The sequence below is a fragment of the Danio aesculapii genome, chromosome 23, assembly GCF_903798145.1.
Source record: "Danio aesculapii chromosome 23, fDanAes4.1, whole genome shotgun sequence".
NCBI classification, from domain to species: Eukaryota; Metazoa; Chordata; class Actinopteri; order Cypriniformes; family Danionidae; genus Danio; species Danio aesculapii.
The window spans coordinates 36,248,270-36,267,798 of NC_079457.1; the positions used below are offsets into that span (position 1 = coordinate 36,248,270).

General features: G+C 32.9%; 1 protein-coding gene across 1 annotated transcript in view; it reads left to right on the forward strand.

The window, feature by feature from the left end:
• Window positions 1–431: 431 nt before the first annotated feature.
• sdcbp2 (syndecan binding protein (syntenin) 2) overlaps window positions 432–19,529 on the forward strand; it is a 27,163-nt gene continuing 8,065 nt past the window's right edge. Inside the window, exons 1-4 of the mRNA XM_056448920.1 lie at window positions 432–590; window positions 13,944–13,995; window positions 15,895–15,991; window positions 19,107–19,204. Coding sequence (XP_056304895.1) covers window positions 13,945–13,995; window positions 15,895–15,991; window positions 19,107–19,204 — 246 coding nt within the window. The 5' untranslated portion in view covers window positions 432–590; window position 13,944. The remainder of the gene's footprint in view (window positions 591–13,943; window positions 13,996–15,894; window positions 15,992–19,106; window positions 19,205–19,529) is intronic.

Below are 19,529 nucleotides of genomic sequence, written 5' to 3' on the forward strand. Positions count from 1 at the left end.
CGTGGCTCAAACCAGCAACCTTCTTGCTGTGAGGCGACAGCACTACCTACTGCGCCACCCTCAAAAGTAGTTGTGTCAACTTAATTACTTGGATTTTTTAATAGTAAGGTAATAAATTTATAAATTTCTTTATTTTCTAATAAATAAAGTATTTCAGGTTATGATGCAGCAGTTAAAAAATATTGGAAAAACTGATACATTGCTAGGCCACCAATGCTTTCAAGAATAATTTTTTTTACAGTATGTGTTCATGGTAAACTATTAACAATAACTGGAGTAACTGTTACCATGGAAGTTTTTGGCAGCGAGGGTGGCTGAGCTAAAGTTATTGAGTAATAAATATATAAATAGAAGCTTCAGCCCTACCTTCTAGATCAATAACGTCACAAAACAGGCTGATTGCAGGAAGTAAACTAAACCACAGAAACTCAGTCACGTACTTTACTCTCGATCACCTCCCCTTCGCAGTGTTCACTTCTGCTCCAACCTAAAGAGGAAGAGGGTCCCGTTTACTGTGCTCGGCTTGTTTACATTCCTTCCCATCACATTAAACCAATTTCTTCAGAAGTCGCTTGTTTAAAAGCAGAAAGGTAAGACGCGTTGATCTTTAAAATGAATGTTGTTATTTTACTTCTAGTCGTGAGTGATTTTATTTTATACGGTCAGGTATGTGGCTAACCGAAGCTAAACTTAACCAGGCTGCTTGCTAACACTTACAGACACACACACTCTCGCACACACACACACACGAAGAACAAAGACATGCCTGTGCTTACTTCACCGAACTCGCCATTCAGTTATATTTTGTTTATTTTATTTAGATGCTATTTTTGTTACACATCACGTGGTCATAATTTAAGGAAAGGGAAATGTAACTTTATTCGTGACATTAGCAGCATTATGCGGTTGCTAACGGAGTTACCGTGACTAGCTCGAGAGCTAAACACAACACAAAAAGGTCAAAATGCTTTAATTCTGCTCACTTTACGGTGACAAGAAAGATGATACCTTGGTTAATGTTTTAAAATCGCTGGCAGTTGATTTTATCGCAGTTGTTTATGGTTTGGGAATTTTAATGCAGAATATATTTACAAATAAATAATCGTGTATGCCTAGGTTTTAATTCATATAACGTTAGATATATAGAGAAAGCTAAAACACATGTTTGACTTTCTCTTTAAATGAACGATTAGTCGGTCTACATGCTCATGTCATATTTACATACATCATTAGTCACTGAATCACATGTTATGTTATACGTAGATAAATGCCACATAACATTTAGTCATATTTTTCTGATGATCTCGCGCATGGCTAATTAGATCGATGTTATTAACCCTATTATGCGTCATTGTAATGTGAAACCACGTCCTGTTTGTTTCTCGAGAAACAAGATTTATTTTCGGTTCCACCTGTATGTTTAGTCTACAAATACGTAGTGGAAAAAACTGAATTATTAATGACCGAATGGCAGAAAGCAAACATAATGACAAAATGTTAATAATAAGTGATTGTGACCAACATGTAAAGCCTTACGACCTAGTTTTCACTTAGTTTTATGGATGAAGGGATTTTCCCACAAGATGACAACAGTCCATTGGAATAATCTAACGTTACATCATAGTTTGTCACGAGTAGGTTTTGTGAAAGAACGGATTTATAATGCTAATAAACACATCATTGTGAAATTACATTTTCCCAAAAGCTGTGGATTGGATATTTCCGCATGGATCCTTTGCGGGACTCGGTCAATAGAGTTACAGACTGTTGCCATGGGAGAAACGTTTATTATGCTCAGCACTCATCCAGTCTGCCTGGAAATGAGCTTTGCCCATTTCTCCCCATACCAAAGGCCCCTCACCCACTCAGCCGGACAGTTATCCACTGGCTTTGTCCCCAACTTCAGTTTGCTTTGTAGATTTGTTCTGCAATTGTAAGTAAAGTAATCCATGTGTAGAAAATGATGTCTGAACTCAAGCTTTTGGATGATCTTGCATTAGATTTGTGTGAAACTTTCCATAATGTTGGAGTTATTCAGGCTTATGCTAATATGTAGAGAGAATGACACAATTTTTTTTTCGATTATTTAGTTTTGTTTATACTCTGCTGTTTTGGTTTTGTATTAGATATTAAAAACTTAATATTATGATGAGTAAAAATTATTTAATTTAGTATTTTTGTTTATATTATTTTATTTTAACAGTTACCAAATCTTTCAGTTTTTCTTTGAAGTCGACATGAAAGTAAATGATTCATGCAAAGTGGCTTTATTTCTTTTTTGGACGTTTTTTGGGGAAATTGTCAGATTTCAGTTAACCTTTTATATATATTTTTGTATATTTAGATAATTTTATGGTATTAAATTGCATTAAATAAATAGTTTTTTTAAATTTTTTTTACCACTTTTAGAGCAGAGACATGTAAAGGAAATTTTTGCAATAAAATTGTAAATCCTGATTATTTGATTCGTATTCTTATTATTTGATTATTATTGCTGTGTGAACGTAAAAAAAAGATAAGTATACAAGTTTGCAAGTTATCAATGTTTAGGAAATTATGTCTGAACTTTTTTGTTTATTTAGTTTTGTTTTACTTTGCTGTTTTGGTTTTGTATTGGAACTATTGGTGTCTAAAATATGAATAAATTATTTCATTTTAGTATTTTTGCTTCTATAATTTTATTTTAACAGTTAGCAAATCTTTCAGTTTTTCTTTAAAAGTACATGATTCATGCAGAGAGGCTTTATTTCTTTTTTTTGCACTTTTTTGGTAAAATTGTCATATTTTAGTCAACAATTTATGATTTGTATATTTAGATAGCTTTATGGTATTAAATTACATTAAATAATTAGTTTTTTTTTTCCGTGAATGGCCCGTGAATGAAATTTTAAGCAATAAAATTGAAAATCCTGAATATTTGATCTTTTTAAAAATAAAAAATTGCTGTAGAAAAGTAAAAAAAAAAGTTGAGTATAAAAGTGTGCAAGTAATCAATGTTTAGGAAATGATGTCTGAACTTTTTTTTTTTTTAAAGTTTATTTAGTTTTGTTCATACTCTGCTGTTTTGGTTTCACAATGGACCGATTGGTGTCTAAAACATGAATAAAAATTATGTAATTTTGTATTTTTGCTTATATTTATTTTAACAGGAAGCAAATCTTTCAGTTTTTCTTTGAAGTCGACATGAAAGTAAATGATTCATGCAAAGAGGCTTTATTTTTTTTTTTTTGGACTTTTTTATGGTAAAATTATGGCATATTTTAGTCAACAATTTATGTTTTGTATATTTAGATGCTTTTATTGTATTAAATTACGTTTAATAATTAGGTTTTGTCTTTTTATTACTTTTGGAGCATAGCGCCCGTGAATGAAATTTTAAGCAGTACAATTGTAAATCCTGAATATTTGATCTCTTTTTAAAAATGAAAATAGCTGTATGAAAGTAAAAAAAAACGTGTTTAAAAGTTTGTTTAAAAAAATACACAACGACACTGCTTTCAAATTTGTTATGAAATGGATATTTTTACACATATTTTAGTCAAAGTCATAAGCCCCAACAAGTTTGGGGTTAAAAGACAAGCTTTCAGTAGATTTTTTGTTTGGGTGCAGTACCATCAATTTAGTTGCCATTCCTTTGTGTTCACGCAGCAAGTGCCAAAACTAGAACTAAGTTATGCCATATGTATTTTTGTTTTTCATAATTAGTTTCATCAAATCACATTTTAATTCAGAATTAAGTTTCGTTTCACTACAACTTCAATGAATAAAGCACCGATAACAGGTGTTGACCTCAGATGACTTCCAGCCTGAATGATGAGATTCCCAGTCTATGCCTACTTGATTTATGGCCCACTTTATGTCCAGTGGATTCACTTCATTTCTTGCGAGTAGCTGAACTAGATTAAGCTCCCAACAATAAAAGCACACATGTCTGCAAGAAAATTACTCCATCAGTCCACTATTTGGAGACATCTCTACTTTAGTGGAGTGCTCTTGACAGGAAGTAATGGCCCTTTGGTGACATTTTTTGGGGATGAGAGACAGTGTTTGTGGAGCCTCTTGGATGTATTTAGTGCCCGTTTCTGGCGTCATTGTGGTTTTGGTTGAATCGTCAGAGCGGATATTTGAGCGCATGCATTTGCTTTCACAGACTGAGAATGATGGGATGAGGCGGGCGAATGTGTTGGTTTGCGTGAGCTTTTCTGTGTGCAGTAGTGTGGGAGTTTATTCATGAGCTTGTGGGCGAGAGTTGTCTTTTCGTGACCATGTCTGTCTGAGAATGTTTCGCAGATTTGTGTGATATGGCGATGTGTAGGAGCATGCAGAGCTTTGAATCTGCCATCATGGAATAAGGAGCTCCTGTGCCTTTAATCTGGTTGGAAAGCCAGTATGTGCCTGCTACATGCTTTAGGGCCTGTTCATGCTAAGAACAATAACTTTATAAGCCCTTCTTTGACCTTTGGACCAAATGGATTAAAGAGTGGTAAGGAAGGGTTACAGTGGTATTTCCACATGACATGGCACTTGCACCAGAATTCTCAGCATGGTTGGAAAATGTGTGCAGTGACTTTGGCACTCAGGATTGGCCACATGTCTGTTTTCTGGCTACCCGTTTTTTCCTGTTGCTGATCAAGCGGACTATTTCAGCAAAGTTAACAATTTGTTTTGGTAAAGCAGCTAAACATAACTTAAAAACAATAATTAAAAAAAAATTCCATCCATATGCTTGTATACTAATATACACTTATACTAATTTTCTGTTTATTAGAATTGCATACTGTAGTTTTGTTGTCTAACACTTTGTGCGCAATATCTTTAAAGTTTGATGAATTGTCCATTGTTTCCTTTCATGCTCATATGTAAATTTATGCAAGCTCAATTTATTAGATAAGTAAAATGATTACAATACAAACAACATCGCCTCAAAGAATCAGAATAAATGGTTGGAGATTTATTAACACACCAGGGGCCTCATGTATCAACGCTGCGTACGCACAAAAACTTTGCGTGCGCCAGATTTTACACTCACATTTGGATTTACTAACGAGGAAATTAACGTGAGAATGTGCGTTGGTCCACGCCAACTTCATGTCTGGCGTACGTGCATTTCTTGTGTGTGTTTGTTTTATTTCCATTGGCGACTCCTAAAGGCAATTATGTTAAATTGCACACTACAAAGTATCTTTGAGCCATGCAATGCCAGCTGTATGGGACAGATCATCTGCATGTCTAGCAGGTATGTAAGGTTACCATACCATACAGTTGAACTGCGGTAAAGTTAGTTTGACGTTTGACATTCACTAGACATTCGATTTCAAACCAATTAAATTCTTTGCTCCTGTTATAGTTTGAGCAAAAAATAGGTCAGATAGGCATAAATATTTACCCTTTATGTTGCACAAGGCTTAATATCTCAATAATAAAAAAATTAACCATACGAATTAATTAAACAATTCAACCATATGAAATTATACAATAAAACCAGTACCAAAATGTTGAGAAAAACATTCTGCTTATTGCACAAGACTCTGTTTTTGTAATTAGCACTTTATTTATTTTATTATATTTTGAAAATATCTTTTAATGTAAAAATTGTAGAAGTCAATTAAACTCTGACACTATTTGAAATAAAATATTCAAATCGACTCTAAAATTGTGTGTCGCCCACAATTGAGGCAACTTTCTCCTCAAAGGGTGTTAGTTCAGCATCCCCTGTTCCTCTGCCTGTTTGGTCCACACTTTGACAGTGCGCTGCTGTTCTCCTCTTAACCTGCACCTTTACATCGCACCATTTCTTTTTTTTAATTCACTCACAGTGCGATCTTCAGACCGCTAATTTGGATGTACAAAAAAATACGTGTGGGATTCAGCGTATGCAGTGTTTCATACATCTGAATTTTTTACTGCATACGCACATTTACAGCTTTGTCCGTACGCAATGTTTTAGTATGAATTCAACGCAAGTCTTTGTACATGAGGCCCCAGGTGTAAAAGGGAATGAGTTGATATGACCTATGATTTTAAAAAATTATAATTTTAAAGTTGCTGCTCAGTCAACCTGGTATTTATCAATATTTCACATAAAGAGAGCAGACTTAATGATTCCCACCTGCTCTCAGTTATTTATGAACACAGTACAATGTACATTACCACTTTTTTAGTTCTTTTAGTTTAGAGGTTAGTCATTTCAGATAGGGTTGCTCAATATAACAAAAAATTGTGTTATTGTGATAACAGTATATGCAATATCCATATCGCAGAGAAGGTCATTAAAATTAAATTTATGTGAAACGCATTTGTGTTCTACATACATTGGTTGTTTATCCAAATCTGACCAATCAGATGGGGTCTTTACTAAGTTTATCCACACCTTTTAAGTAGGTAATGTTAGGTGAACATAGAGCTGAAAATTAATAATAATGCCAGGAGACAAGAGAGGAAAAGGTCAGCAGTCAACAAGAATCCAAATTTCTGCCAAGGTTTTCAGTAATTTGTAGTATTTTGAAGTCTAAATGTTTGCATCTTGACTCAGAAAAAATATCTATTAAGTGTTTATTTTAAAATGATCATTACATAAATAATTTTTAAAAATTGCTGGTAAAATAGTGTTTTTAAAGTTTAAAATATCTATCATGCACTGATCATTAAAAGAAATATCGTTAACACAACGCTCAACAGCATTACATCTTTTTCCAGTATTGTGCAGCCTTAATTTCAGACTCTCTGATTTCTGAAAGAGGGTTTTGAACTGAAAATTGTCTTAAATGCTGTTGTTAGTAGATTGATTTGCAAACATGGAAAATGAATGGCATCCCTAACTTTGTCTTTGGTTAAGATTACACTTAAGCCCTCTTGGCCCTTTTAAACCAAAGTCTGTTGGATAAAAATCCTTGGTTGACCCCAAGAAGGAGTCACAATCTAGCTCAGGAAGTGACAGTGAAAATTTAATTGGCAAGCATTATAATACTCGTATTTGGAACAAGGGTGAAATTGTGGTCTACTTGTCAATGTTTTTATTTTTGTTCAGTTGGGGGAAAATATATATATTTATATATTCTAATATTCACTCTATGCCATTACAGTTAAAAAAAAGGATTTATTATATTTATTGTTATCTTTATAGCTCTTGATTTTGGTGTGAACTGGTCTTATGAGACTTGAATAAGTCTCCATTTGTACACACTGTTTGTTTGTTCAGTTTCAGTCACTGGTAGTGCTTCAGTCACTCTCGGTCTATTAAATAGTTCCTATTCACCTTTTTGTTTTGTTCATATCTCATAATTGACAATGCAAGATGTCTGTTTAGTTTGTCATTTTCCCAACATTTAATCATGTCATCCTACATTATTTATTTCGCTGAATACTTGAAGTTTCTTTGAAGTAACTTAAAGTTTCTTTCTTAAGAATGAGTATATTATATTTGCTTAGACTTTTTATCTTTACACCTAACCCTGTAGGGCAGTCTGTATAGATGTGTTGTGGTAGATGTGTTGTTGTCTGTGATGGTGTTGTGGTAACACTTAATTCAAGGTTTAGGGTTTCATGCTGTGTTTGTGTTGAGCTGGTTTTCTGTCATTTCCTGGTTTGTTTCTGCTGGTGTGACGTATACAGTAAGCTGACGATGTACAGCCAGTGTATTGTTGGCCCGAATACACAATACATCATGTGATCTTTGTCATATGGTTGTGACTAATGTCAGCATCCATCAGTCACATGCTGCCATTATCTCTTCTTGGCCTTTCCTCTAGTAAGTTACAGATATCTCTCTCATAATTTCCATTCATTCTTGTCTTTTGTCTGTTTAAGCAGTTTTATTTTTTTTTCTTTTCCATTATCTCTCTACTTCTCGCTTTCTCTCTCTCTCTTTCTCTCTTTCAATTCAGTTCAATTCAAACTTAGTTTATTGGCATGAAAAAAGTTACATACAGTTGAAGTCAGAATTATTAGCGCCATGTATTCCCCCCCCCCACAATTTCTGTTTCAACACATTTCTAAACCTAATAGTTTTAATAATTAATTTGTAATAACTGATTGTCTGAAAACAATACTGTGAAAATTTCCTATATATATATATATATATATATATATACATACATATATATATATATATATATATATATATATATATATATATATACATACATACATACATACATACATACATACATACATACATACATACATACATACATACATACACACATACACACATACACACATACACACATACACACATACACACATACATACATACACACATACATACATACACACATACATACATACATACATACATACACACATACAGTTAAAGTCAGAATTATTAGCCCCCTTTGAATTTTTTTTTCTTTTTTTAAATACTTCCCAAATACTTCCCTTATGTTTAACAGAGCAAGAAAATTTTCACAGCATGTCTGGTAATATTTATTTCTTCTGGAGAATGTCTTAATTGTTTTATTTCGGCTAGAATAAAAGCAGTTTTTAATTTTTTAATAACCATTTTAAGGTCAAAATTATTAGCCCCGATAAGCTATATTTTTTTCGGTAGTCTGAACAAACCATCATTATACAATAACTTGTAATTACCCTAACCTGCCTGGTTAAGCTAATTAACCTAGTTAAGCCTTTAAATGTCAGTCTAAGCTGTATAGAAGTGGCTTGAAAAATATCTAGTTATATATATATATATATATATATATATATATATATATATATATATATATATATATATATATATATATATATATATATATATATTTATATTTATATTTATTTATTTATTTATTTATTATTATTTTTTTTTCTAGGGAAAGTCTCATTTGTTTTTATTTTGGCTAGAATAAAAGCAGTTTATATAATAATTATTTAAAACTTCAACTGTATGAATTTGACACAAACAATAATTAAAGGTACAGTATGTAAATTTGACACCAGTGGTTAAATTAAGATTTACATTCCTGGATCAAAACAAATGCAAGCGCAGGTTGCCAGATTGAGGACCAACAGGAGCAAGTCTGACGGTCGAGCCTGAAGGCTGATTTAAATTGTGTTCTAAATAAATGCACCTCGAATTGATATATTAGAAACACCTTCTATTTCTTGCAGCTGAACAACAGAATAAAATGACGATGATCATCTCAGGTACATCTCATGTGCTGTATTGAATGATAAATGGCAACAATGTGAGTTTGAATGCCATTTTACATGCATTAATTGCCATACTACTGAAAGCAGCAGCAGATAGATAGAAAAAAAACCCAAACCATTTGAAACGAACTTTAAACCTGTGACACATATCAGTGATTCAGTATGTACATTTAATAATGTTAAGGAGGTTTAATATGTATTGATTAGTTTATAAAACTTACCATTTTGTGAGTGAGTGCATGTTCTGTGCTTCTGAATGACTGTCGTCTTTCGTCTGGTGCAAACAGCCAAATTGCTTATCAAATCTTGTCACGTAGCATATTGTTAGGACACAGGGTTACATTCATAATATTTATATTATTTGCTAACTAATAACCTCCTCATGTGGAACTCTGAATCTTCGTCTCATTTTGGAGTCTGCTACTGTCACGTTTCAGTCACGAAAGCATGCTTTCAGAGCCTTTCTGAATAAATGAATGAAATATCCGGTTTTCCACCAATGCAACGGGTTGCTGAAAAACTGAAAAAAAAAATTGGATAAAGTGGCAGTGGGTGGGTTAAAAAAAAACCTAAACAAAGAAGTTTCGGCATGTAACAGACATTTTCAAAGCAGAGTATGACTTCAGCATTGTTTTTCAGATAAACAAGAATGTTCTCTTAGTATGTTTCTTAAATATTTGCAAACATATTATGGTATTTTTATGCTTCAGAAGAGTCAAAAACTTACATACAGCACCTTTAACAGTATATTTATTAATTGACATTTTAGGATAAAACTAATAATAAACCATATATTTAACTATCATCATTTTGGGATTCATTGTAACTGTTTATGTGTGCGTGTTTATAAGCGTATCTCTCTCTGCTTCTAAAATTTCAGCTTTACATTAAACAGAGCATATGAAAACAAGTGAGATGGTATTAATGATTAAAATCTAATAATAATAATAATAGATAGATAGTGGATTTCAATGCTCAACATTTTAGGATTCAATAATAAAAACAACAATAACTAACAAATAATAATAATAGTGACCTGAATAAAATAAATAAATAAATAAAATCTATCTAAAATAGTAAATCAGTCATGACTGTCATTGAAGCGCTAACACAATCTCTCTCTCTCTCTCTCTCTCTCTCTCTCTCTCTCTCTTTCTTCTTGTCAAATTTTACAAATGTATTGCCAAAGCATTTATAAAGTTTACATAAAAAGTAACATGTATAATAAAAAAAACCCACAGTACATTAGCAGTAGTTAATAAAAAAAACATATAATTATTAAATAAAATATTAATAATATATCATATTATACAATATATCATAATAATATTCAATATTTCACATTAATATTTAATATATCGTATTATTATTCAGTTTATCATATTATTCAGTATATTATATTATTATTTAATATGTATATTATTCATACAAATCAATAAAAATAATAATAGATTAGAATAAACTGCACATTTAACAATCAACATTTTATAATAAAACAGTAATAAAAGCAATAATAATCAGTATATTTACAATGATTCAATTATAATGATCTAGGTGAGTGTGTGTATGCTCGAGTCTCTCTCTCTCTCTCTCTCTCTCTCTCTCTCTCTCTCTCTCTCTCTCTCTCTCTCTCTCTCTCTCTCTCTCTCTCTCTCTTCTTTGCCTCTTTGCTCCATTTCCTTTCCCATTCCAGTAATGGATGTGTGTTCCCAGCAAAGCACTTAACTTCTCATTGCTCTTCCTTTTGGAGATGAAGAGCACAGTCAGGCAGTGTTTAATGTTTCACTCTGTTTGGATATGAAACGTTGTCAGTGCTTTGGCTTTGGAGTGATGATTTCTGGTGGGATGTTATTAGTTAAATGTGGAGGTGGTGCTCAGGCGCTTCCTCTGTGTGTTTTGTTAATCATAAACTTTAGACCTTATTAAACTGCTTTTTATTGCATCATGGCGATTGAATTGAATAGAGCAGGCCACATAGAAAATGTTCATATAGTGTTCAGTTCATATAAAAATTGAGAATGTGTGATAGTGATTTGTCATTGGTTTGTAGTAGTCATCAACACTTAATGTCATGGATTGTAGTATATCATCATTTCTTGCATGACAATTGGTTTGAGTCTGTATGCACTTGGTAAGGGCTGATATAAGATTTTAACTGTATGATAACCTTGGATAAAAATATCATGGTTTCATGATATCGTAATTACTGCTCTAAATTATATTGTTTTAAATATCTTGGTAAAAACAAAAACTTTTTTCTTTTTGACTACAATACATTTTATTTTGATAAACATTTAAAATATTTTGTAACAGTAAACATGTCGTGCTAAATAAATTTAAAATGGCATCTTTGGAGATTTTTTCTGCATATAAAACTGTACACATACCTTAAGAACGGGATAGCAGAAAATTTGGGCAGTTTTAAAACCTTGACTTTTCTAAACCACAGTATACCTTAAACGCTTATTATCCCATGCCCAATATGCACTCACAGTGTCAAAGCTGCAGTAAGCTCAATGTTTTCTAACATCTTTACCGTGTTTAGTACTTTAGCAGTGCTAAAATCAGTGAATGATAGAGCTGGCGTGAAAATTTTGTTTGAGAAATCGATTCAGCGTTTTTAAAATGCATCGCTATTAGGCTGCACAATAAATTGTTTCAGCATCGAAATTGCAATGGATGAATATGCAATGATCACATCGCAGAATCAGCAATATTAAGTTGTTTCAAATTACCAAGGAAAAAGTTTAACAGCAATATAAAATAGCGAAGTTTAACTCTACTAGAGTGAACAAATGTATTTTAAGACATGTGATTGTAAGATTTCAAGCTAATTTAAACTATTTGGGCACAAGAAATTACAAAATTCAGAAATTCATAAATGTTCAGAAAACCAAAAAGCACTGTCTATTTGATTTTTTTTTTTTGTTCTACTGTATTCATTTATGCTTGTGATTAGTTTTACTTTACAATAAACACACAGTCTACACACTCCCTACGAAGTTATCACACTGTAAAACTATGAATTCTTTCCTAATACAGTTATTTAAATCATCTTATTAGATTAATATCGCAATATATATATTGCTGAAAAACATTATTGCAATGTCAGTTTTTTTTTCTATATTGTGCAGCCCTAGGCATGATCTGATAACCATTTTCAAGGTATACTATGGTTTGGAAAAGTCAAGGTTTTAAAACCACCAAAATTTTCTGCTATACCGTTCCCACAGTATATGCAAGTTTTTTTTTTTTTTTTTTTCTTCCACGGTTTGATTTATGTCTTTTTGGACAACAGCATCTCCAGCAGAAAAGATCCAAAGATGCCGTTTTAAATTGTAAAGAAATCTGTGTTTTTGAATCCAATGAAGACAGCAAAAATCAATCATTCCTTTAAATTATTTAGGATGACATGCATAAAACCGCAATATTTTTATCTAAGGTTATCATGTCCTTAGAATTCGCTCTATGCTAGTTTTTAACCACACAGTCACAAGGAATATCGCTTGTGCATTCAGTCATGTAAGTTGGTTTTTATGTAAATGGCTTATGATGAACACTCTTGTTGTTCGCTTAAACTTTTCCTAACTTTATGCTTATTTTAGGTTCAAGTGGTAATTGTAAGGAATTGAAAAAAGTCACACAGCGCCATCTATTGGTAAAAAGTAAGCTCCATATCGATTTCGAAAGAATGAGAAGACATTTTTTAAAAATCGATTTCTAAAATAATCCTTTTCTCTAGTAAATAACTTTATTGGTGTAACATTTATCTATACAAAAACAAAACAAACAAAGACTTTTAAAGGCATCAAGAACAAAAATCATTTAATGATGTCAAAGTAACTTTTTTTATAATCTTAAATCTTTGATTTTTTTCTAAAATAAAAAATAGCACCAAAAGCACTCCATTTTAACCATTTACCAGGTAGTTTTTAGTCATATAAAATATAATAAAATGTACTATATTTACATCACAGTAAACTCATTGTTTTATTTTTATTGAAATTATATATATATTATGCTGAATGACAATGGAACATTGTTTGACCCTAATGTTGACCTTTAAGTTCCACTTATCATAGTTTTATTAATAATTCACAGATCGAAAATTTCAAACTAGGTTTGATGTAACAACCAGAAGTTATTTAAATGCAAAACTTATTTTCCTTGAGTTGTCAATGCAAGCACTTTGCATGATTCATTAGGAAATTATGCACCGGCACAGGGTTTTATATGTGCCTCTTGCTCTGCTCTGAACTCATAAATGCGCCTGTGTGTGAAGTAAAGAGCAGCCAGGGTTATTGTAGGAATCATTATAATTTCTGGAGGATTATCGACATGTTTTTGTTACATCAACGAGGATGACTGTGCAGAAGACACAGATGGACTCCCAGGCGGATCGTTTCTCAATGTGAAAGCAACACCACTTCATAGCTAATGCCTAGAGACCAGTGACACAACCGTCTGTCTGTGTGTTTGATTTCCAGAGATTCACATTCTTGAAAGTGTGGGTCATGATAGAGCAGCCTGATGAGTTCACTGTTTTTTTGTACTTGATCAAAACATCATTCTTTCTTTGAGTGCTGCTAATATACTCTCTCATCCATCCCGTCTCATTAGTATAGGTTTCAGTTCCCACTGGAGTCATGTTGTTGCTAGACAGCAGAAAAACAAACTCCATGGCTCCATATAAAAATGATGATTTTATCTGTTTTAGCACATATAGCTGGATGCTGTATTGTTTTCCTCATGTTTATGCTGTGACAACTGTGTGTGTGTGCGTGTGTGTTTTCCAGGATGTCGTTGTACCCATCGCTAGAAGACCTTAAAGTGGACAAGGTCATGAGGGTAAGCAGCATAGTTTAATTAAAATATGAAATTTTGTTTTAGCTTATTTTTAGTCATATTATGTGTATTGTTGTGTTTCTGTTGTAAACAGATTTTTTTTTTAAATTTAGTTTGTTTGTATTTCAGTTTCAGACTTCGTTTTCAGTTAGCAACTGTAGCAACTTTATTATGGCTTCAGTTGTATGCCAATTGAACATTTAGAATGTTTGTTATAAAATAAAGGAGATTTTATTAAGCATGTGTGAGGTATGGGCAAATACAGATTTTAAAACATCTCATTTTTGGACCTACAGAGAGTCAATAGCAGTGTGCATAAACCAAAACCCACACGATTTCAGAATGCAGTATTCAAGTATATTCCAGAATCTCTGTGTGAGAGGCCATATTGGCCCTTTTCAATTTGCAAATCTGTGTTATGCCTTTTGTGTTTTTTTTCTTTATTAAAATAATTCTGCACAATACAGTATTTTTTGTTGTTGTATTTACACAAGCTTCGAGCTCATTGTTCCTGGTTTTCGTGTAATGATGCAGAGCCTGATTGTTTCATGTATGAATATTACAAGAAATGGTGATCCTCATTCATTAGGATGTGTGTGGAGGAAGCCTTTGAGGTGAAACGATTCTGTAGGTTTGGTAATGTCGAATAAAACGTCAAAAGAAGAATATCTTAATGAGTGCAGATTAGGGTTGCACAATATATTGTTTCAGCATCGATGTCGCAATGTGATAATTCACAATAGCCACATCGCAGGTCATGCAATGATATGCAAAATTTTAATTTACATGGGTTTTTGAGGTCTGTGACTGTAATGGTAAAGAATTCAAGCATAAGAAATTGTACACTTTGTAACTTTAATAACTTCATTTATTGAATTATTTTTATTATTCAATTACTGTTCCTGAATATGGTTAGACACGAAAAAGAACAAAACACTGTTTATTTCAATTCTATATTTTTTTCTTTACCGTATTTATTTATGTGGATTTATTTATGTGATTGATTTTATGTAGATGCACTTCCCCTCAGAATCATCACAATCAATCTAAAATTGTTTTTTTTTTCCAAATGAAAGAAATTCCATTAATCTGGTGAAATTGTCATATCTCGATGTATATTGTAGAATAGTAAAATATGGCAATGTGAGATTTTTCCAATATCGTGCAACCCTAGTGCAGATCACTATTTCTTATATTAGCAATTTAATGGATCATTGCACCAAGTAACAAAATTTTGTAACACAAGAGTGCAGTGCAAACTACATAATTGAAATGTATGTTACAAATTGTATTATAAAATTGAATGTGTATATTATATTATAGACGTGTATTATAATATTGAATTGAATGAAATGAAGATTAATATAGTCAATTATACAGCCATTATAAATTTTTCTTTTTCTTTTATTTGTTTGGTTTTCAGAGCCGTTCTGTGAAATTAATTCTTTTTCAAATATTTTGCAAGTCCTGTTTAACAGAGAGAATATTTTTTTTCAACACATTTCTTATAACTCCTTTATTTGTCTTTACCTTGGTGACAGTACACAACAAAGGGGATATTAATATTGACCTTAGCAGTTTTTACATCTTAATTTTTTTCCAACCCAACTAAAAGATAAATCAAAACTTTCTCCACAAGAAATAATATAATAGGAAATACTATGAAAATATTTCTCCTTCTATTAAACATCACTTGTGAAATATTTGAAAAAGAATTCAAATTTTACAGAAAGGCTAACAATTTTGTCTTAGACCTCAGCCCACTATTTTAATTTTAGTGCATTTCTAGAAAGAGATATACTTTCATATACTTGAATTTTTGCATATGTAGCCTGATCGTGGCCCTTAAAACGACCTGTTATTGAATTATAGTGGATGTTAACGTGTGATCTGCTCCTCTAGGCACAATCCCAGTTTGCTGATGCCACCTCCAGCACTCCAGCCATCACTCAGGGTGCTTACCAGCCACAGCCTGCTACACAGGGGATGCCAAGCTCAAGTGAGTCCTGCAGCCCTGTCTATCTGTCTACCTTCAAAGCCTCTTACGCTCTTACGTCTGTCTTTCTTCCCACTCCTTATCATGCCATTCTCCCTTTCATTTCTGGAGTGCAGAGCGAGAGCTGTTTTTATATAGATCAAAGGCTTGCCAATGTTTTGTGTGATTGTCAAACAGGAAATGAAGACATGCCTTAGGGGATCTGGGAGCTATTCAACCACAGGGCAACAACAGCTCTCCCTATTACTTTTTTTTGGATTCGTCCTATTCGTGCTATCATTGTATCTCCTAAGTGAGGCCTCTCAGGACACTGCCAGATTATTGCATAACGATGCTTAAAAATTAAGGTTAAAAAAAAAAAAGAGAAAAACCAAGATTTTCCAACAGTCTCAGGTGGTCTAGCGAAAGTTTAGCCTGAACCTAGGTCATATTTTATTTTTATTTTAAAATAAAAATGTGGGAATACTTTAGTATAGGTAAAAATTCTCACTATTATCTAGTACAGGGGTTCCCAAACATTTTAGCCCGTGACCCCCAAAATAACAATGCCAGTGACTCGTGACACCCACTTTCCTTCGAGGGGGTTATAAATATACAAATGTTGCACGCACATTAATAGGACTATATAAACACAAGCATATTGACAACACAAAAAAGTGTAACAGTCTAACATCCATATCATTTTTTTACAGCCATGTATTAATTTGTTTAATTTATTATTAACCTCAGCTAAAGAGACTGGTGGGCCCAATGCTTTCAGCACAAGTATATTCTTGATTTAATTTTGGAGATCGCCAATCAAAGATCATTCTCAATGTTCAGTTGTGGCCTGTATTTATTTTTAAGTTATTTGATTGCCATAAAGGTGTCAGAAAGTTTAATCTGGTGCTGTGAAATCATTCTGCTGCATCTGACACTATTGCTGTGTTGTTAATCTAACGTAAACACACCAATCCTATAAAAACAAAATGGAAAGGCTGATGGCTTTTCATTTGCATATTGTTGTTCTTTATGTAACTATTAACTTAGAGCTGCACAATTAATCGAAAAAAGATCTTGATTCGACCCCCTAGACGATCTTAATCTAGCATTTCTAAGATTCTGCCAATCATATTTTCAAGTTTAGGAGAGAAAAAAAGGTGGCCGCACAAGTTTACATTGTTTTACATACGTTGTTCAGCAACGTTTTTCTGTCTTCATGTAATGATGTATTCGCGGCCGCGAAATCACACATGACGTGAGCTGTTACCACAAAGAGGGTGGGCGAACGCCTGTTGAATGAAGTCTACTTTAGTGAACAGAACCTGCATAGGCTGTGAATAACAGGTAATAAAGTTGTAAATAATGTTCAGTTTGTGGAACAGAGTAATTGTTTGAGAGCCGCGCGGGAAGGATGAACCGCACTTAGCAGTGAAAATGAAACCGAAAGTGTGCACATCATTTAAATAATCATATGGCATTATAGAGTTATGATTAGACAACGACAAGCATTTGATAAGCTTTTTTCTTTCTTAGCGAACACAAAGTTTTGTGCATGAGAATAAACAGTAGACCTACATGTTATATTAATGTAGTTTTTTTTACCATGTTTGAGAATTAACAATAATAATAGCCTACTCATATTAACCTTTATTTTACATCTACAGAATCGTGAAAAAAATCGCGATTCTCATTTTAGCCAGAATTGTGCAGCTCTATATTAACAACTATTTTTATCTTCTGTGGGTAATGGATAAAATATGGGAATTCCAATAGTTAAAATTTATTTGACTTTTGAAAATCACCAAGTGACCCCTTGACATTCTCCTGCGACAACCCCCACTTTGGGAACCACTGGCTTATTACCTGCCCATTATTAAGACACTGACTGTTTATTAGTGCTTATAAAGTACAAATCCTGCATGATTTTGTTCTACATCCCTAATCCTACCATATACCTAAACCCAACTACTTCCTTAAAAACTTTTAATGAGCAGAAAATTAGGATTTTTTTTTTTTTTGTGGCAAAAGTTATAGTTAATTGTTTATTAATAGTCAGAGTCGTACCTTTATATAAAGTGTAACAAAAATGTTTCCAGCAGCCATTATTTCAGTCTACATTCAACACCCTTGTTCCAAAACCTACATGAGTTTCTTTATTCTGTAGAAAATGTAAGAAGGTGTTTTGAAGAAAGCTGACAACTTGTAATCATAGCCTTCCACGATAGGAAAAACAAATACTATGGAAGTCAATGGTTACAGGTTTCCAGCTTTCTTCACAATATCTCCTTTTGTTTTGGAACATGGGGATAAAGGGGTGCATAAATCACGACAGAAGTTTCAGTTTTGGATGAACTACCTCTTTAATAGGATTTCTATGGATATGAATTTATTTTTATATGTAAGATTATGTGAACATAATAGTCTGCTAATGTGTTTTTGTGTAGGAGCGCGTTCCATAGGCAGACATTTTTCAATCTTAGTGCAATGAAAAGCAGCAGGAAGAGGGGCGAACACTGTAACCATGACTCAACTCAGGAAATAATTACTAGATGGAAACATTCATGGACAGAATCTAAAACCAGCGACTGTAGGACGATTGAGTGTCGGCACTTGAACTTTCTGTTCCTTCCAGTTTTCTTTTTTTTCCCTTTCTGTTCTGCTTTTTTTTACTTGCTCAATGCTGTCACAAAACCCTCTGATTTAAAAAGAAAAACCTCTGATTTTAAAACAAAAATTAAACAAAAAATCAAAAAAATAAAAGGGATACTTTAGCCAATTCTCTCACCATGTACTCACCTTTCACCGGTTTCAATTTGAATCATTTGAATTTCTCTTCTTCGTCGAACACAAAAGAAGGTATTTTGAAGAATGTTGTAAACTGGTTACCATTGACTTCCAAATTAGTTTTATTCCTACTATTAAAAGTAAACCAGGCAAAAAAACAGTAAAAAAAAGGCAAGATACAAGTTTATTGAGGGTGAATAAACTTTAATTTTTTTGATGTACTTTACATAAAGTTGATGGCTAATCATCACACATAAAGCTCTGTGTGTCGCATCTGAAAAAAAAAAAACAACAACAACAAAAAAAACAACAACATCATCATCATGTTTTCTCTCTCTTTTTTTACCTCCAGCTTTGTACCCCAATCTGGAGGAGCTGGGAGACTACATGGGACTCAGTCTGAACAGCGATGAGGTCCAGAGAAACCTTGCACTGGTCCCAGTGGCTACTGTAAGTTCATACATTCTCATGTGTCAAATGTTAACTGAGGGCTTAAACCAATGACCTTCTTGCTGTGATGCGACAGCGCTACCCATTGTGCAACCATGCTGCCCTTCTGTAGCATTAGCACAAGATTAATGTGTGTTTATGAAGCACAAGGGCTTGATTGTCACTGAGCGCACAGCTTTGTATATAGTGTTCAGTTTGTGAGGTTAGATTTCTCTTCCTTGTTCCAAAGTATTACCACTCGTAAAAAAATGTTAAATATATGCAAACAATGACATTCATAGTCTCTCATGCTGTCCTTGCAGTGCTGTTAGTCTTCCTTGGTTCA